Source organism: Ovis aries, chromosome 24, assembly GCF_016772045.2.
Source record: "Ovis aries strain OAR_USU_Benz2616 breed Rambouillet chromosome 24, ARS-UI_Ramb_v3.0, whole genome shotgun sequence".
NCBI classification, from domain to species: Eukaryota; Metazoa; Chordata; class Mammalia; order Artiodactyla; family Bovidae; genus Ovis; species Ovis aries.
This window is the reverse complement of record NC_056077.1, coordinates 9,799,414-9,815,160: the sequence shown is the minus strand read 5'-3', so window position 1 is coordinate 9,815,160 and position 15,747 is coordinate 9,799,414. Positions and strand designations below refer to the sequence as shown.

At 45.8% G+C, this 15,747-nt stretch overlaps 1 protein-coding gene across 6 annotated transcripts in view; it reads left to right on the top strand.

Moving 5' to 3' along the window:
- Positions 1-15,747, top strand: part of EMP2 (epithelial membrane protein 2) — a 61,744-nt gene that overhangs the window by 40,768 nt on the left and 5,229 nt on the right. For 5 of the 6 annotated variants that reach the window (XM_060405745.1, XM_027961762.2, XM_060405746.1 and 2 more), the window contains 2 exons: positions 9,277-9,408; positions 12,927-13,017. In XM_060405745.1, coding sequence (XP_060261728.1) covers positions 9,331-9,408; positions 12,927-13,017 — 169 coding nt within the window. In that variant the 5' untranslated portion in view covers positions 9,277-9,330. Of the gene's footprint in view, positions 1-7,039; positions 7,240-9,276; positions 9,409-12,926; positions 13,018-15,747 lie in introns of all 6 variants that reach the window. The other variant, XM_060405744.1, reaches the window with a different exon arrangement.

Genomic DNA, 15,747 nt, shown 5'->3' with positions numbered 1-15,747 from the left:
TAGTAATGCTCGGGAAAAGAAGAAAAAGGTGCATAGTACTTTAGTTGGCTCTGCAGTGTATGACGTTTACATGGTCATAGCATAAATGAGAACTATTGATGTATGAAAAGATTGCCTTCCCAAGTGGCGCCGGTGGTAGAGAACCCACCTGCCAATGCAGGAGACATAAGAAACGCAGGTTTGATCCCTGGGTCGGGAAGATCCCCTGGAGGAGGGCATGGCAACCCACTCCAGTACTCTTGCCTGGAAAATTCCTATGGACAGAAGAGCCTGGAGGGCTACAGTCCATGGTGTAGCAAACAGCTGGACACACTGAAGCGACTTAGCCTGCTCACACAAGACTGTATTGGGATGGTGGAGTAGGAGGGTGATGATGATGAAAAAACTCAGGAAGTCTGTATTGTTTGTAATAGATGAATCAGGAAAGAGAAGTGTATGAATATTGTTTGGACATACAGAACTATGGGAAAGAAACAGCTGAAAAGGTTAGAAGTGATTGCTTCCGGCGATCAGGACTGGGGCAGGGGCAGAGACTGTGGTTTTCATTATATGCCTTGGGTTCTATAATCTTTTAAAAGAGAAGTTCGGCAAATCGTGGGACTTTGATTTCTAGACAGGAACTTGAGAAACTCAACTAGTACAGTCTCCCAACTGTACGTCTGCCTTAACATTCAGACTGGCTCAGAGGGTAAAGCGTCTGTCTGCAATGCAAGAGAGACCATGGTTTGATCTCTGGGTCAGGAAGATCCCCTGGAAAAGAAAATGGCAACCCACTCCGGTACTCTTGCCTGGAAAATCTTATGGATGGAGAAGCCTGGTAGGCTACAGTCCATGGGGTCACGAGGAGTCGGACATGACTGAACGACTTCATTTTCACTTTCAGACAGGTACACGCCCTGACCCAGGTAGCCCCTAGACTGTCCTGCTCAATGCCTGAAGGAATCACAAAAGGAGAAACAACATCTTTTGGACCACTTGGTGAAATTTGTGCTTGGAAATGGCAGAGGCTTTGGGGAAATAGTCGTTGACCATTGAGAGACTGCTGGATGCCTTCTGAGGGGTCTCCCACCGAGGCCAGAAGGGCAGTTGGAGTTGGGGCCAGGACACTCCCTGGCTCTGCTCCTGCCTCTGTCTTGCCGTGGGATCTCACTGTGTTACAGCCCTTTCTGGCCGCAGTTCCTGCCTCTGGACCCATGGCTTTGAGTTTTCCCAGGGTTTTTATATAGTTTTACATTTCTAGAAATGACAGCAAATAGCTTTCTGTGCACCGAGCACAGCAGGGAACAGAGGGGCAATGGATAACAATTGAGTGAACAAATAAGATACTTTCGACAGTGAAGATCCTCCGAAGAAAATTGTATAAATCTTAATTATGTCAAATTGGTTCGTAATGCTTTTCAGGTCTACAATATTCTTCGACTTCTCTGTACATTCATTCAGTTAATTTCTGAGAGTTTGATATTGAAACTCCAACTAAAAATCTTAATTTATCTACTTAGAGCAAACATATAGTGGAACTATATGTAACTTTGTTCTGTATTTTCAGGTCTCCTGTAAATGTGTTATCATATTTTCATAATGTAAAAAATTTTAAAAAGGAAAGAAAATAAGCCAGTGGGATGGGATGGATACCGAGGGGATAGATACTGGAGGGGCTACTGGGTGATCAGGATCCAGGATCCTGGGGAGAGGATGCTTGGCTTGAGACCTGGACAGTGTGAGAGACAGCCAGCTGACGGTGGAAGGGACGCAGTGCTCCTGGGAGCCCTGCTCCAAGGGACTGAGACCAGACCCGGCTGGCCGAGTGCTGAAGCCCACGAGGATAAGGGGAGGCAAGAGGGATCAGCATTCAGTATGATGATTTTGGAAAGGAAAAGAAATCTCTGTGAATGGCAAAGATAAATTTGATGCCACCCTGGGTTTGGTGGGGCAACCTTCATCCAACATCTAGCTCATGGAGCTGTCTGTTCTTCAGTATCTCCAGAGAGGGCCCATGAGACACAGCAGGAGTGAAACATGGGAGGGAGAGACCACCACTGGGGAGAGCCGTGGATATGGCAGAGGCTGGTCTGTATAGGCCAGAATTATGCTTCCAGGGGAATTGAGGGATGTTATTAACAAAAACAAAAACCACCACATGGTGTCAAGGCTTGTCCACCCACACGATCCTCATGGAACAGTTGGTCCCGTACTTTATACTCCTTGAAGACCCTCTGAAGATCAAGGCTGGCACAGTGTCCAGTATTGCTTGCAGTAAATTAAATTTGAATTGAATTGAAAATTAAAAGTAAAAGAAATGTACTTTCCTTTGACCTAACACCCCTACTTCTAAGATTCTGACCCTCGCAAACACTAACACAAGCACGCCAAGAAATAAGTACAAGGATATTCACAGCGGTGTAGTTTCGAGTAGCAAAATGTCTGGAAATGCCCTAAATAGCCATTATTGGGGAACTAGTGGAGTAGACGTTGGCATCACCGCCCAACAAAACCCCAAGCAACCATTGCAAGGATGAGGTGGACTCATATGTGGGAAAAAGATCTCTAGGGATATTATCAAGTGAGGAAAAACGAGGTTGGAGGATGGCTTCTCAGTTCCACAACCCTGCCTGCCGCTCCCTGAGCCCTGGACCCCGAAGCCAAGGGAAACTGGGGCTCTGGGAGACAGACATACCCACTTATTATCTAGTAAGGAGGTGTGGGGAAGGACAAAGAAAAAAGCCTTGTGAGGGAGGCTGTCAGTAGCTGAGCTCTACCAATCCAGGAAAGGGGACACTGATGCACCCTCCAATCAGAATCAAAGGAGTGAGTGGGGGCGGGACCTGAGGCCAAGAGTGTTGCCCTGGTGCAGCTCCCTCCACACTGGAAACCAGAGGAGTGGGAAATAAGTGTTCCTATCTAACAAGTATTTCTGGAAGGATGCACAGGAAACTGGGAGAGTGTTTCCTTAAAGGAAAGGAACTTGCAGACTCAGTCAGGGCTAGTGGTGAAGGGGGGCTTATTTTGGTATAGAGCTGCAAGAGCAGAGGGTCGTTTTTTAGCATCTCTTCACGGTTCATGGGTTTTTCTCTAGGAATGAAGAAGTGCCTGCAAAGGGTCTGGTGAGGTTAGCAAGCCATGCCTTAGGTCTGAAAGGTTTGTCATTGATTTACCCCGTTCTGTTTTTCACTGGGGATCTGAGTTCCAGACACCATCACGCGGGAGGACTAAGTAGGTGAATTTACTTCTCTTCTCCCTAATTTCCCTGGACTCTTAACTGTTCAAGCCAATCAGCAGCCACCTTTGTATGCCCTTAGACTTTTCTCTTAAACTGGACTCAAGACCTTACTTAACCTCTTGTAAAAACTTGCTCTTCTCTGTAGGAGCTTACTCCTAAATGTCTAGAATTACAACTGAAATCACTCCCAGGTGTTAAAGCAGTGCTTCTCAGACATGAGGCATTTGAGAACCATCTTCAGGATTTTTGCTAACATTGAAGACCAAGTGCCCTTTTATTTACACAATATTTTTCTTAAAAAAATTTTTTTAAAACTTTTTTATTATGTGTTGGGATATAGCCGATTGACAATGTGATTGACAGTGTTAGGTGAACAATGAAGGGACTCAGCCATATATATATATATAGCCATTCTCCCCCATAATTTTTCTTAAATGATTCACTAAAACTCCAATAAAGTTGTTTTAAAAGGTGACTTTCTATCACTACTGTAAATGCCATTACTTCTTATAAAAAGAAAGAACTTTAAAAATAAACATAATAAAATCTAAAAACATTGTTAAATCCTAGCTATGCACTGTGGCCAGTCCAAAGGTCTGCTTTTTCTTTGTGTTTAAAGGAAAATTGCTAAGTGTTAGAGATAGGCTCCCCCCCCACCCCGGTAGCTTAGTTGGTAAAGAATCTGCCTGCAGTGCAGGAGACCCAGGTTTGATTCCTGGGTTGGGATGATTCCCTGAGAAGGAAATGGCAAACCACTCCAGTATTCTTGCCTGGAAAATCCCATGGACAGAGGAACCTGGCAGGCTACAGTCCATGGGATTATAAGAGTCAGATACGACTTAGTGACTGAACCACTACAGAGACAGGCTAGCACCAAGCTGCGTCTTTTTCCTTGATGAGCTTGTAAGGGTTAGAATGGGGACTTTCTTACTATGTGGTTCACTGTTGTGTAATGCCATGTCAATGCACCATCCAAAGGCTTGCCCTATAACATTTGAATTCCACACTTTAGGAAAGAGTTAAAGTCTTTCTTTTCTGTTCCAGAAAGGTTTAGTTATGCGTCCTTATGTATTTATGCCATCTGAGCTGAACAATATGTAAAGCTATTATCACCCTGGAATTATTGGCACTGCTTGTGATGCTGGCATTTTGGCCTTCCAGCTGATACTGAAGGAACGTGGCATTCAGTGTGGTAATGCTCCTTTTTTTGTGAGGACCAGAAATGCATCTATTTGAAGGCAGCATAGGATGGCAGCTAAGAATGACGCAGGCCTGAACAAAGAGGAATTTGTCCTTTTTGAAAGAATTGGAAGAATCTGTGAGCTGGTTCACTGCGTTCTTCCAAATGATGATGCGTACACAGAATGGCGGCTGAGAACTTGGCTCTTGGATCACTGTTCATGAGTCCTGGGTCTCAGAGAGCGGCTGGCCCTGGTGTGAGCTCACAAGCCTTGGTCTGTCTCATGAGGGAATAATGCATCCCGTGAGTGAGAGTGAGCAGAGAACGGGTGGGGGGTTTTGTGCAATGCAGCTCTCTAAGTGGGAGAGTTAGTGTCAGAAAAAGGCTGTTTTATTTTTAAAAAAAAAATGTTATTGAAGTATAATTGATTTACAATGTGTTAATTTCTGCTATCCAGCAAAATGATTCAGTTATATATATGTATGTATTTCATCTTCTTTTCCATCATGGAGTATCACAGGATATTGGGTATAGTTCCCTGTGCTCTACAGCAGCAGGACCTTGTTGTTTATCCATTCTATATACAATAGTTTGCATCTGCCAACCCCAAACTCCCAATTGTTCCCTCCCCACCCCTTGGCAACCACAAGGTGGTTCTCTGTGTCCGTGAGTCTGTTTCGTTTTCATGGATCTGTCCATTTGCATTGTATTTTAGATTCCGCATATAAGTGATATCATATGGTATTTTTCCAAAAAAAGCCCATTTTAAGTGATTCTACTTCAGAAATACCAGTGGATGCTCTAACTATTGGGGTGACATTTTAATGAAAGATTGGATCTTAAGGTCAACCCAAAGTATCTCCCTACACGTGCTACAACAGGGATGAACCTAGAAAATACTACCAAATGAAAGAAGCCAGATGCAAAAGGACAAATCTTGTGTCATTTCATTTTTTATGAAATATCCAGAATCAGCCCAATCCATAGACAGAAAGCAGATTAATGGTTGCTGGGGGCTGAGTGGAGGGAGGAATGGGGAGTGTCTCCTTAATGGGTACAAGGTTTCCTTTCAAGGAGAGGAAGTGTTCTGGAACTAGACAGTGGTGATGGATGTACAGCCTTCTGAATGTACTAAATGTCATCAGTAGTACACTTAAAAATGATGTGCCTTTTATCACAGTTTAAAAAATACCTCCCCAGAAGTTACTTTTTAATTACAAAGGAAAAGTGCACAATGGAGAAATCTGGTGACCCTGAACCCCTTAATCAAAGTTAGCATCACCAATAATGGACAGCCTGACATCCTATGCCTCCTGGTGGAACACACCAAGGTCACATGAGTGTGTAATATTCACACCCTGAATCTAATCATTAGGAAGCATTTAAAAATGGAGACTTTCATGTACTGATGAACCTATTTGCAGGGGAGTAAGGAGACACAGACATAGAGAACAGACTTATGGACACGGGGGCAGGGGGTGGGGAGGGGAGGAAGGAGAGGGTGGAATGTATGGAGAGAGTAACATGGAAACATATATATTACCCTATGTAAAGTAGATAGCCAATGGGAATTTGCTGTGTGACTCAGGAAACTCAAATCAGGGCTCTGTAACAACCTAGAAGGGTGGGATGGGGAGAGAGGTGACAAGGATGTTCAAGAAGGAGAGGACATCGGTATCAGTTCAGGCAGTTCAGTTGCTCAGTCATATCCAACTCTTTGCGACCCCATGGACTGCAGCACGCCAGGCCTCCCTGTCCATCACCAACTCCTGGAGCTTGCTCAAACTCATGTCCGTCGAGTCGGTTATGCCATCCAACCATCTCATCCTCTGTCGTCCCCTTCTCCTCCTGCCTTCAGTCTTTCCCAGCATCAGGGTCTTTCCCAATGAGTCAGTTCTTCACATCAGGTGGCCAAAGTATTGGAGTTTCAGTTTCAGCATCAGTTCTTCCAATGAATTTTCAGGACTGATTTCCTTTAGGATGGACTGGGTGGATCTCCTTGCAGTCCAAGGGACTCTCAAGAGTCTTCTCCAACACCACAGGTCAAAATCATCAGTTCTTCGGTGTTCAGCTTTCTTTATAGTCCAACTCTCACATCATACATGACCACTGGAAAAACCATAGCCTTGACTAGATGGACCTTTGTCAGCAGAGTAATGTCTCTGCTTTTTAATATGCTGTCTAGTTTGGTCATAGCTTTTCTTCCAAGGAGTAAGCGTCTTTTAATTTCATGGCTGCAGTCACCATCTGCAGTGATTTTGCAGCCCAAGAAAATCAACTCTGTCACTATTTCCATTGTTTCCCCATCTATTTGCCATGAAATATTTTCCATGAAATGCTATGGCTGATTCATGTTGATGTTTAGCAGAAACCAACACAATATTATAGAGCAATTATCCTTCAGTTAAAAATAAATAAATTTAATTATAGTAAATAAATATGCTGCAAGGATATATTATACAGCACAGGGAATACAGCCAGTATTTTATAATAACTTTAAATGGACTATAATCTCTAAAAATATCAAATCACTGTGTTGCATACTTGAAATTCAAATAATATTGTGAATCAACTATACATCAATTTTAAAAGGAAATATATTTAAATTCTTGTTTAAGTTTCAATAAACTCTATGCCTCTAGACTATAAAGAAAGCTGAGCACAGAAGAATTGATGCTTTTGAACTGTGGTGTTGGAGAAGACTCTTGAGAGTCCCTTGGACTGCAAGGAGATCCAACCAGTCATCCTAAAGGAGATCAGTCCTGAGTGTTCATTGGAAAGACTGATGCTGAAACTGGAACTCCAATACTTTGGCCACCTGATGCGAAGAACTGACTCATTGGTAAAGACTCTGATGCTGGGAAAGATTGAGGGCAAGAGGAGAAGGGGACGACAGAGGATGAGATGGTTGGATGGCATCACTGACTCAATGGACAGGGGTTTGGGTGGACTCCAGGAGTTGATGATGGACAGGGAGGCCTGATATGCTGCAGTTCATGGGGTTGCAAAGAGTTGGACACGACTAAGTGACTGAACTGAACTGAACTGATGCCTCTAGAAAAAAAAAAAAAAAAGAGACTTTCTACAAAATAAATGGTCAGTACTCTAATATCAGTGCTAGGAAGGCCAAGAAAGCCTGAGGAACCATAAAGAGATATGACAACAAAATGCAACACATTATCTTGGATTTGGCCTGGACCAAAAAAATAGCTAAGGCCACTACTGAGATTATTGGAGAAATTTGAATATGGACTGTAGATGAGATAAAAGTACTATATAATGTAAAATTGGGGGGGTTATCATGCTGTGATTACGTACAGTGATGGCCTTATTTCAGAGATACGAAATATGTAGACATAAAGTATGGCATAGACAGAGTGAGTGAGTGAGAGTCGCTCAGTCGTGTCTGATTCTTTGCGACCCCATGGACTGTAGCCTGCCAGGCTCCTCTGTCCATGGGATTTCCCAGGCAAGAATACTGGAGTGGGTTGCCATTTCCTTCTCCAGGAGATCTTCCCAATGCAGGGATCGAACACAGGTCTCCTGCATTGCAGGCAGATTCTTTACCATCTGAGCCACCAGGGAAGCCTACTATTAAGAGATGTTTCTAAGTATAAAGACAGGTCCATTCAAAGAGTATCAGCAGATACATGCTTGACTTTATCTTATAATCTATAGACAATACGTTAGAGTGTGTAATGAAGCCACATATCTTTTCCAAAGTAATACCCAAGACAGAAGTAGCACTAAATTTATAAATGACAATCATCAATCGGATGAAATAATTTAGATGAAGCTTTTCTCTTTCAAAGAGATGGTATAGGCAACCTACTCTCAAATGGTTCAGAACACAATGTGTGTGTAGTGGGGGATGGGGTATTTGGAGGGAGAGAAAGAGAGGGTTAAAAAAATAAAATCAACCCACTGAAAACTGGTGCTGTAATATCATAAAATAGTGAAAACAAGGTCTGATTTGGACTGTGTTTTTTAAAGTGAAACTAAAAATTAACTTTATGTTCTACAAAACTTTAGCGATGGTAACTGGTCACAAATGATTGGAGTGCAAGAAGAATGAATCATGTGTTGATTTGGAGGGCTGGTAGCATTCACTCGTTCAACTGGATTAGTTGATGTGGCATTTTAGACATTTTCGTGTTGTTTGACCAAGATGATGGTCATTTTTTTAGAAATATTCAAAGACTTCATCAGTTTTCCCAAGTGTTACTTTTTGTCCTTTGATATTCACAGCATTCTTTTGAATGCTTGCTTTCTTTGCTTTCTTCTTTGGATCTTTTCGATACAAAGATGTGTGCCCAGGAATGGGCTTGCTGGATCACATGGCAACTCTAGCTTTTTAAGGAACCTCCATACTGTTTCCCATAGTGACTGCACCAACTTACACTGGGATTAATTTTATAGTCAGATCATTAAATATTTCCTTAGTTGATCACTTTCGCTTTGTTACGCGGCAAGGCAGCAGGGACTGTGATAATGAATACTCAGGCAGCAGGGACTGTGATAATGAATACTCAGACGATGAGCTTACTCCGGTGCTATGAAGTCCGCATGGCATTGCTTGGTGGGTAGGGGATCCGAAACAGTATTTTAGAGCGCTCCTTCCTGCCCTGGTGCCTGCGGTGTGCAGCTTTGAAGGCTGCATTGCTCTTCTGAATTAGGGATTGTAATTGATCCTCACTTCTCCTCCTCCACGAGAAATGTCTGGCCTCTGGATGCAAAAGAGAGCAGCTCCTCATGCCAGACTTTGTCCAGTGAAGTCTCCAGGCAAAGGAAAGAGGGAAGAGCTGTTTAAGCTTTTCTAAAATCTCATGAAAGTTTAATTTTGTCACTGACAAATTTGAATTTCTTTCACCCTGTTTAGCACGTCTCCTCTGGGCTTTAAACACTGCTCTGTGCCTCTCGGTGCCCCGTGAAAATGTTGGTGCTTCTGGCCTTCATTATCATCTTCCACATCACGTCCGCGGCCTTGCTCTTTGTCGCCACCATCGACAATGTAAGTTCCCTCTCCTTCTGACCTTCCCAGAACTGGATCCTAGAGTCAATAGAAGCAGGGTTGAGAACTCCTACAGTTCAGTTCAGTTCAGTCGCTCAGTCGTGTCCAACTCTTTGCGACTCCATGAATCGCAGCACACCAGGCCTCCCTGTCCATCACCAACTCCCGGAGTTAACTCAGACTCACGTCCATTGAGTCAGTGATGCCATCCAGCCATCTCATCCTCTGTCGTCCCCTTCTCCTCCTGTCCCCAAACCCTCCCAGTATCAGAGTCTTTTTCAATGAGTCAACTCTTCACATGAGATGGCCAAAGTACTGGAGTTTCAGCTTTAGCATCATTCCTTCCAAAGAAATCCCAGGGCTGATCTCCTTGAGAATGGACTGGTTGGGTCTCCTTGCAGTCCAAGGGACTCTCAAGAGTCTTCTCCAACACCACAGTTCACAAGCATCAGTTCTTCGGCGCTTAGCTTTCTTCACAGTCCAACTCTCACATCCATACATGACCACAGGGAAAACCATAGCCTTGACTAGACAGAACTCCCACAAGGTGATTATGATTTGGGGTTATCCTCCCTACCAAGGGCTTCCCCGGTGGCTCAGCTGGTAAAGAATCCGCCTGCAATGCGGGAGACCTGGGTTTGATCCCTGGGTTGGGAAGACCCCCTGGAGAAGGGAAAGGCTACCCACTCCTGTATTCTGGCCTGGAGAATTCCATGGACTATAAAAGTCAGCCACGACTGAGCGACTTTCACTTCACACCCTACCAAGGCACACCTGTCTCCTCAGCCCAGGCCTGAGGACTCTTGGATGAAGTGTGGGAGTTTGAAGCACCCCATATATAAGTCTGGATGGGCAGGGACCTTGGTCCACTGTTCCCTGAGTCCCCCACAGATGCCTTAGCTGTAGGAATTCCTTTGCAGACGTGGCTTAAATCCAGCTGTCCTCAGGTCATTTTCTCAGCTTCAGCACTGTTGTCATTTTGGGACACCAAGAAGATCAAACCAGTGAATCCTAAATGAAATCAACCCTGAATATTCACTGGAAGAGCCGATGCTGAAGCTGTAACCTCAATACTTTGTCCACCTGATACAAAGAGCCGACTCATTGGAAAAGACCCTGTTGCTGGGAAAGATTGAAGGCAAAAGAAGAAGGGGGAGGGAGAGGACATACAGTTAGACAACATCACCAACCCAATGGACATGATTTTGAGCAAGCTCCGGCAGACAGTGAAGGGCAGGGGAGCCTGGTGTGCTGCAGTCCAAGGGGTTGGAAAGAGTTGGGCATGACTTAGCGACTGAACAACAACTTTCTTTGTTGTGGGTGCTTTGCACATCACAGGGTGTTTAGCAGCATCCTTGGTCTCCAGCAGCACTCCTGCCCCTAGCTGTGACACCCCAAAATGTCTTCAGACATTGCCAAATGTCCCTGGGAGGCAAAGTCACCCTTGCTTGAGGACCATTGCCCTAGATCCCTCAGGTGACCCATCCCAGGTAACCTTTGTCCCTCTTGCCTCTGACATCTCCTTACCAACAGGATTCCTGTTGTAAGCCTACCTGAGCATGCCCTTCCCAGCAGAGTGGAACACTCCCCACTCTGACCATGTACCCATGAAAAATTTAATTTTTTTCTTTGAGTATCCATATGGCAGGGGTGCATTTGATAAATAACATATTGGCATAGATTAACATCCCCTCTGGCAGAAAAATGAAGCTTTTAACCAGATGTTCCCTAGGGCCCACATCCTGATCCAAAGGCCTCGCTTCAGTCCTGGTGGCTTCAGACTGTGGACACATTTAGAGTCAGAAACTCTGCTCAGAAAGCCAGAAAGGGCATTGTACAAGTGGCCTCCAGGTCAGTCTGCATATAATCATATAATTGACTCCTGTCAATTCATCATCAAAATAATAATAGCAACATGGACCGGGAGAAGACCTGTCACTTAGAGGCTGCTAACTCTGGAGCTCCTACCCTCTGCCCTTTGATCATCTCCTGTGATCGTCACCTCAAGTCTATGAGATCCTTCCTCTCCTGGCGGTATTTCATGATGAGAGACCTGGGCCTTAGGGCAGTTAGGGCGTCTGTTGGAATTTACGGGACAGGAAGCGGCGGAGCTGGGATTTGAAGCATTCCAGAGGCCCCTGGTTCTAGATGCCCTAAGGGAGATGAATGAGTGGATTTGGGTTGGCGTTCCTGGGGGTTCTGGAAGAGCTGTCATGAGTGGCCAGGGCAGGGGCCACGTTGTTAAAGCCTTGGGAACCTACCGTTATCCAAAGAGCCCACTTTGTGTGAACCGAATGGTTTTGAACGTGCTTTTACAATCTTTTTCTATTTCTTGCATCTAGCCCTTGGGATCCTGCAAAGGTCCCAGACAGAGTGAAAGGGATACACTAATGTTAGGGGCAGAAAAGCCATCAGCCATAGCACCAGCCCATCCTGTGGGTGTTTCTGTTACCATGGGCCTTCCTGAGAAGACAGTGGTCGATGAGTCACTCGGTCTTTATTATGTGTTAGGAATTGCGCTTGGCAGTGTCACTGGGGCCCGTAGTGAGAGCTTAGTGACCAGCTGTGGCCTGGATGGATGGTGGTTTGGGGAGATTCCAGTCTTTGGGTGGATGGAAAGCAGAAGGGAGGGCATGGATGTGTGCTAAGTTGCTTCAGTCCTGTCTGACTCTGCGACCCCATGGATTGTAGCCCGCCAGGCTCCTCTGTTCATGGGGATTCTCCAGGCAAGAATACCGGAGTGGGTTGCCATGCCCTCCTCCAGGGGATCTTCCCAACCCAGGGATCGAACCCACATCCCTTATGTCTCCTGCATTGGCATTCTTCACCACTAGTGCCACCTGGGAAGCCCAGAAGAAAGGTCACCTGGGCGCAAAGAGCAGCAGGAACACAGAGAGACACAGAAGCACTTGCACAGAAGGCGGGAGACTCTTGTTTGATCATTTCATTCGTAACAGGCTCCCCCCCCCCCCAAGATATTATCTTTCTGTCTGCCCCTCCAGCTTTGCCCTGGCAGTTCTGGGGGGATTCACCGCCATCTGCTCTTATCATCACCAGCTGAGCCTCGCCTCCTCACCCAAGTCCTGGGAGAGCCTGGACCTTCCCTGTCAGCACCCCGGCAGCATGGGCATCACCTGGGAGCCTGTTAGAAACAAACACTCTCACCCCAAACCTCTTTTTTTTTTCTTAATTTTAAAATTTAATTTAGTTTTTAAACATTTTTAACATTTATTTTTTGGCCACGTGTGTGCATGTTCAGTCACTCCAGTCGTGTCTGACTCTCTGCAACCCCACGGACTGTAGCCTGCCAGGTCCCTCTGTCCATGGGGCTTCCCAGGCAAGAATACTAGAGTGGACATTTCCTTCTCCAGGGGATCTCCCTAACCCAGGGATCAGACCCGTGTTTCCTGCATTTCAAGTGGATTTTTTTTACCACTGAGCCACCAGGAAAGCCCTGGAGGCCTTTGTTTTCATAATGAACAAACACCCTTTCCCTGTGTTTCTCTGTCGTGTTCCAGGCCTGGTGGGTAGGAGAGGAGTTTTTTGCAGACATCTGGAGAGTGTGTGTCAACAATACGAACTGTACGGAACTCAATGACACTGTTCAAGGTGAGTGTGAAGCTGATGGGAGAGCATTGAGTGAAAAAAGACCCCTCGGGAGAAGGGCTTCCCTATGGTCTGACCCCTCACCCCTCCTTCCGTCTCAGCCTGTGCAGAGGGGCCTGGCTGCTGCCCAGGGCTGGGGGAGCAGGGTCAGCATAAGCTGAGGACAGGAAGCGTGGGGAGCCGGAGGCTAGAGGGCACCAACCCCAGCGACACTGGGCCCCACCCTTCTCTTCTCTCTTGACCTAGCAGAGCTTCCCTCCCTCACCCCTTCTGAGCTCCAGCCCTTATCTAGAATCTTCTCTCCACTCCTCTAAATAGCTCAGAGACATTTGCGTCACTTCCTCGCATCTCAGCAGCCTCATGGGCAGAAACCCAAGAGCTGGCTCCTTTAAGAGCTGTGTGACCTTCCCTGGGGCCGGTCACCTGAGCGCTGCTTGGACTCTCAATAACCTCAGCTGTCAGTGCGGGTGACAGCAGTGCCTCTGCCGTGCTGCTTCGGCACACGAGCTGCAGTTGAAAGATGAAGTGAAGTGAAGGCCGCTCAGTCGTGTCCAACCCTTTGCAGCCGCATGGACTATAGCCCACCAGGCTCCTCTGTTCATGGGATTCTCCAGGCAAGGATTCTGGAGCAGGTAGCCATTCCCTTCTCCAGAGGATCTTCCCAGCCCAGGGACCAAACCTGGGTCTCCTGCCTTGCAAGCGGAGTCTTTAACAACTGAGCCACCAGGGAAGCCTCAGAAAAATAAAGGGTTTTGTAAATACAGAAAATCGCATCTAAAAACATGTCAAGCCCTCTTCTTCCCTGTGGAGTGAATGGTTCGGTTTTCTGTTGCAGAACTAACAAAAGCGATACTTTGGCTGATAAAACACTGGACAGCCAGTGAATTTGATATCTCAGATAAACAATGAAAAATTGAGTGTAATTTAGGTGCCAAATATTACATGGAACACACTTAACACTAAAATAAATTGTTGTTTACCTGATATTCAGACTTAACAAGTATCCTGCTTTTGTGTTTGTTTTTTTCTTAGAATCCTACTTAGGGAGAAAGGGACCTTGCTCACTGGGGCGTAAAGTCTTACTATTCCATCAGCAACAATGGCAATATTCATAATAAAAGCAAAACTACCGAAAGGAGGCATCATTTACTGAAGGTTTACTGGGAGGCGCTGGGCTCAGTCCTTCACATAAGTGGTCTCCTGGTTTCAAGATGGGGAAACTGAGGCACAGGGCAGAAACCCAAGGTGACAAAGTCAGGAGTGAGTGATGGAGTTAGGAGTCCATCTAGACGTGACCAGCTCAGAAGCCTGCCTTCTAAGCCCCTGATGCTGCCCCCGCTCTGGGTCTGTTTCTCTGCCATTCTAAGCCTTGACCCTGGAAACAGCCACTCTTCCCCGTTGGAGCCTCATCGTTGCCAGGGTGTGTGGTCAGCTGGCGACACTGGTGGTGCTCTGAAGCAACGTTTCCAAGCTTCTGTCATTTGTGGGCCACTTCCCCATATGCAGCTATTCCCTTTTATTTTTATTTTTTTAATTAAAAAATTATTTTGACCACTCAGCATAGCTTGTGGGATCTTAGTTCCCCGACCAGGGGTCAAACCCAGGTCCCCTGCAGTGGAAGTGCAGAGCCCTAACTACTGGACCACCAGGGAAGTCTCTTATTATTTTTTAGCATAACAGGCTGTCAAACTACCAGCCAGATTCAGTCCAATAAGCTAAGAGTGGTTTTTTATATTTTTAATACATTGTAAAAAACCAAAACAAGAAAAAAGCCAAATTAAACAAGACAATGAACAGGGGACTGTATAGCCACAAAGCCTGAATATTTACTGTCTAGCCTTTATAGAAAAGGCATCCTGACACCTGCTTTAAAACAGTTCCTTTTTTTCTACATGTGCATGCATTGCGTCCGACTCTTTGCATCCCCAAGGACTGTAGCCCACCAGGCTCCTCTGTGGGATTCTCCAAGCGAGAATACTGGAGTCAAACCCACATCTCCTGCATTGATAGGCAGGTTCTTTATCACTGAGCCACCAGGGAAGCCCAAATAGTGGATTAAGTACTTAAAAATCATGCTTCTCTTCAGTCAGTTTCCAGCAAAACTGAAAAAAAAAAAAAAAAAAGATCTATCCTTAAGTTTTCCTGTGCCGCTTTGGGCACTGTGCCCCTCACCAGTTGCATCCTGGTGGTAATAGCCATCCCTTATACACGACTCTCTCTCTGCCAGCACTGCCTGGAATCCTTGGCATCCTTGGTGGCTCACTGGTAAAGAACCCTCCTGCCAGTGGAGGAGATGTGGGTTCGATCCTTGGATCAGGAAGATCCCCTGGAGAAGGAAAAAAAAAAAAAAAGGCAGCCCACTCCAGTATTCTTGCTTGGAGAATCCCATGGACAGAGGAGTCTGGCGGGCTACAGTCCATGGGGTCGCAAAGAGTCAGACGCAACTGAGCAACTGAGCATGCGCTCACTGCCTGGAATCCTCGCACAGCTGCGAGCATTCCACCTTCCCCTGCTGATGAAGTGGAGCACTTACTCTCCCCAAGTTACAGGTGAGGAAACTGAGGCCCACACAGGTGAATCCAGGGCATGCACTTGACCTCTTCACAGCCTCGCCTGTGTCTTTCCTACATGCAGTGCCCTCCACCCAAGACCAGCTCCTTTGTCCCCTAAAACTTCCCGGTGCTAAGCCCCAAACTTTGACGCCCTGCTCACTAAGGCTAATCTGAAAAGACC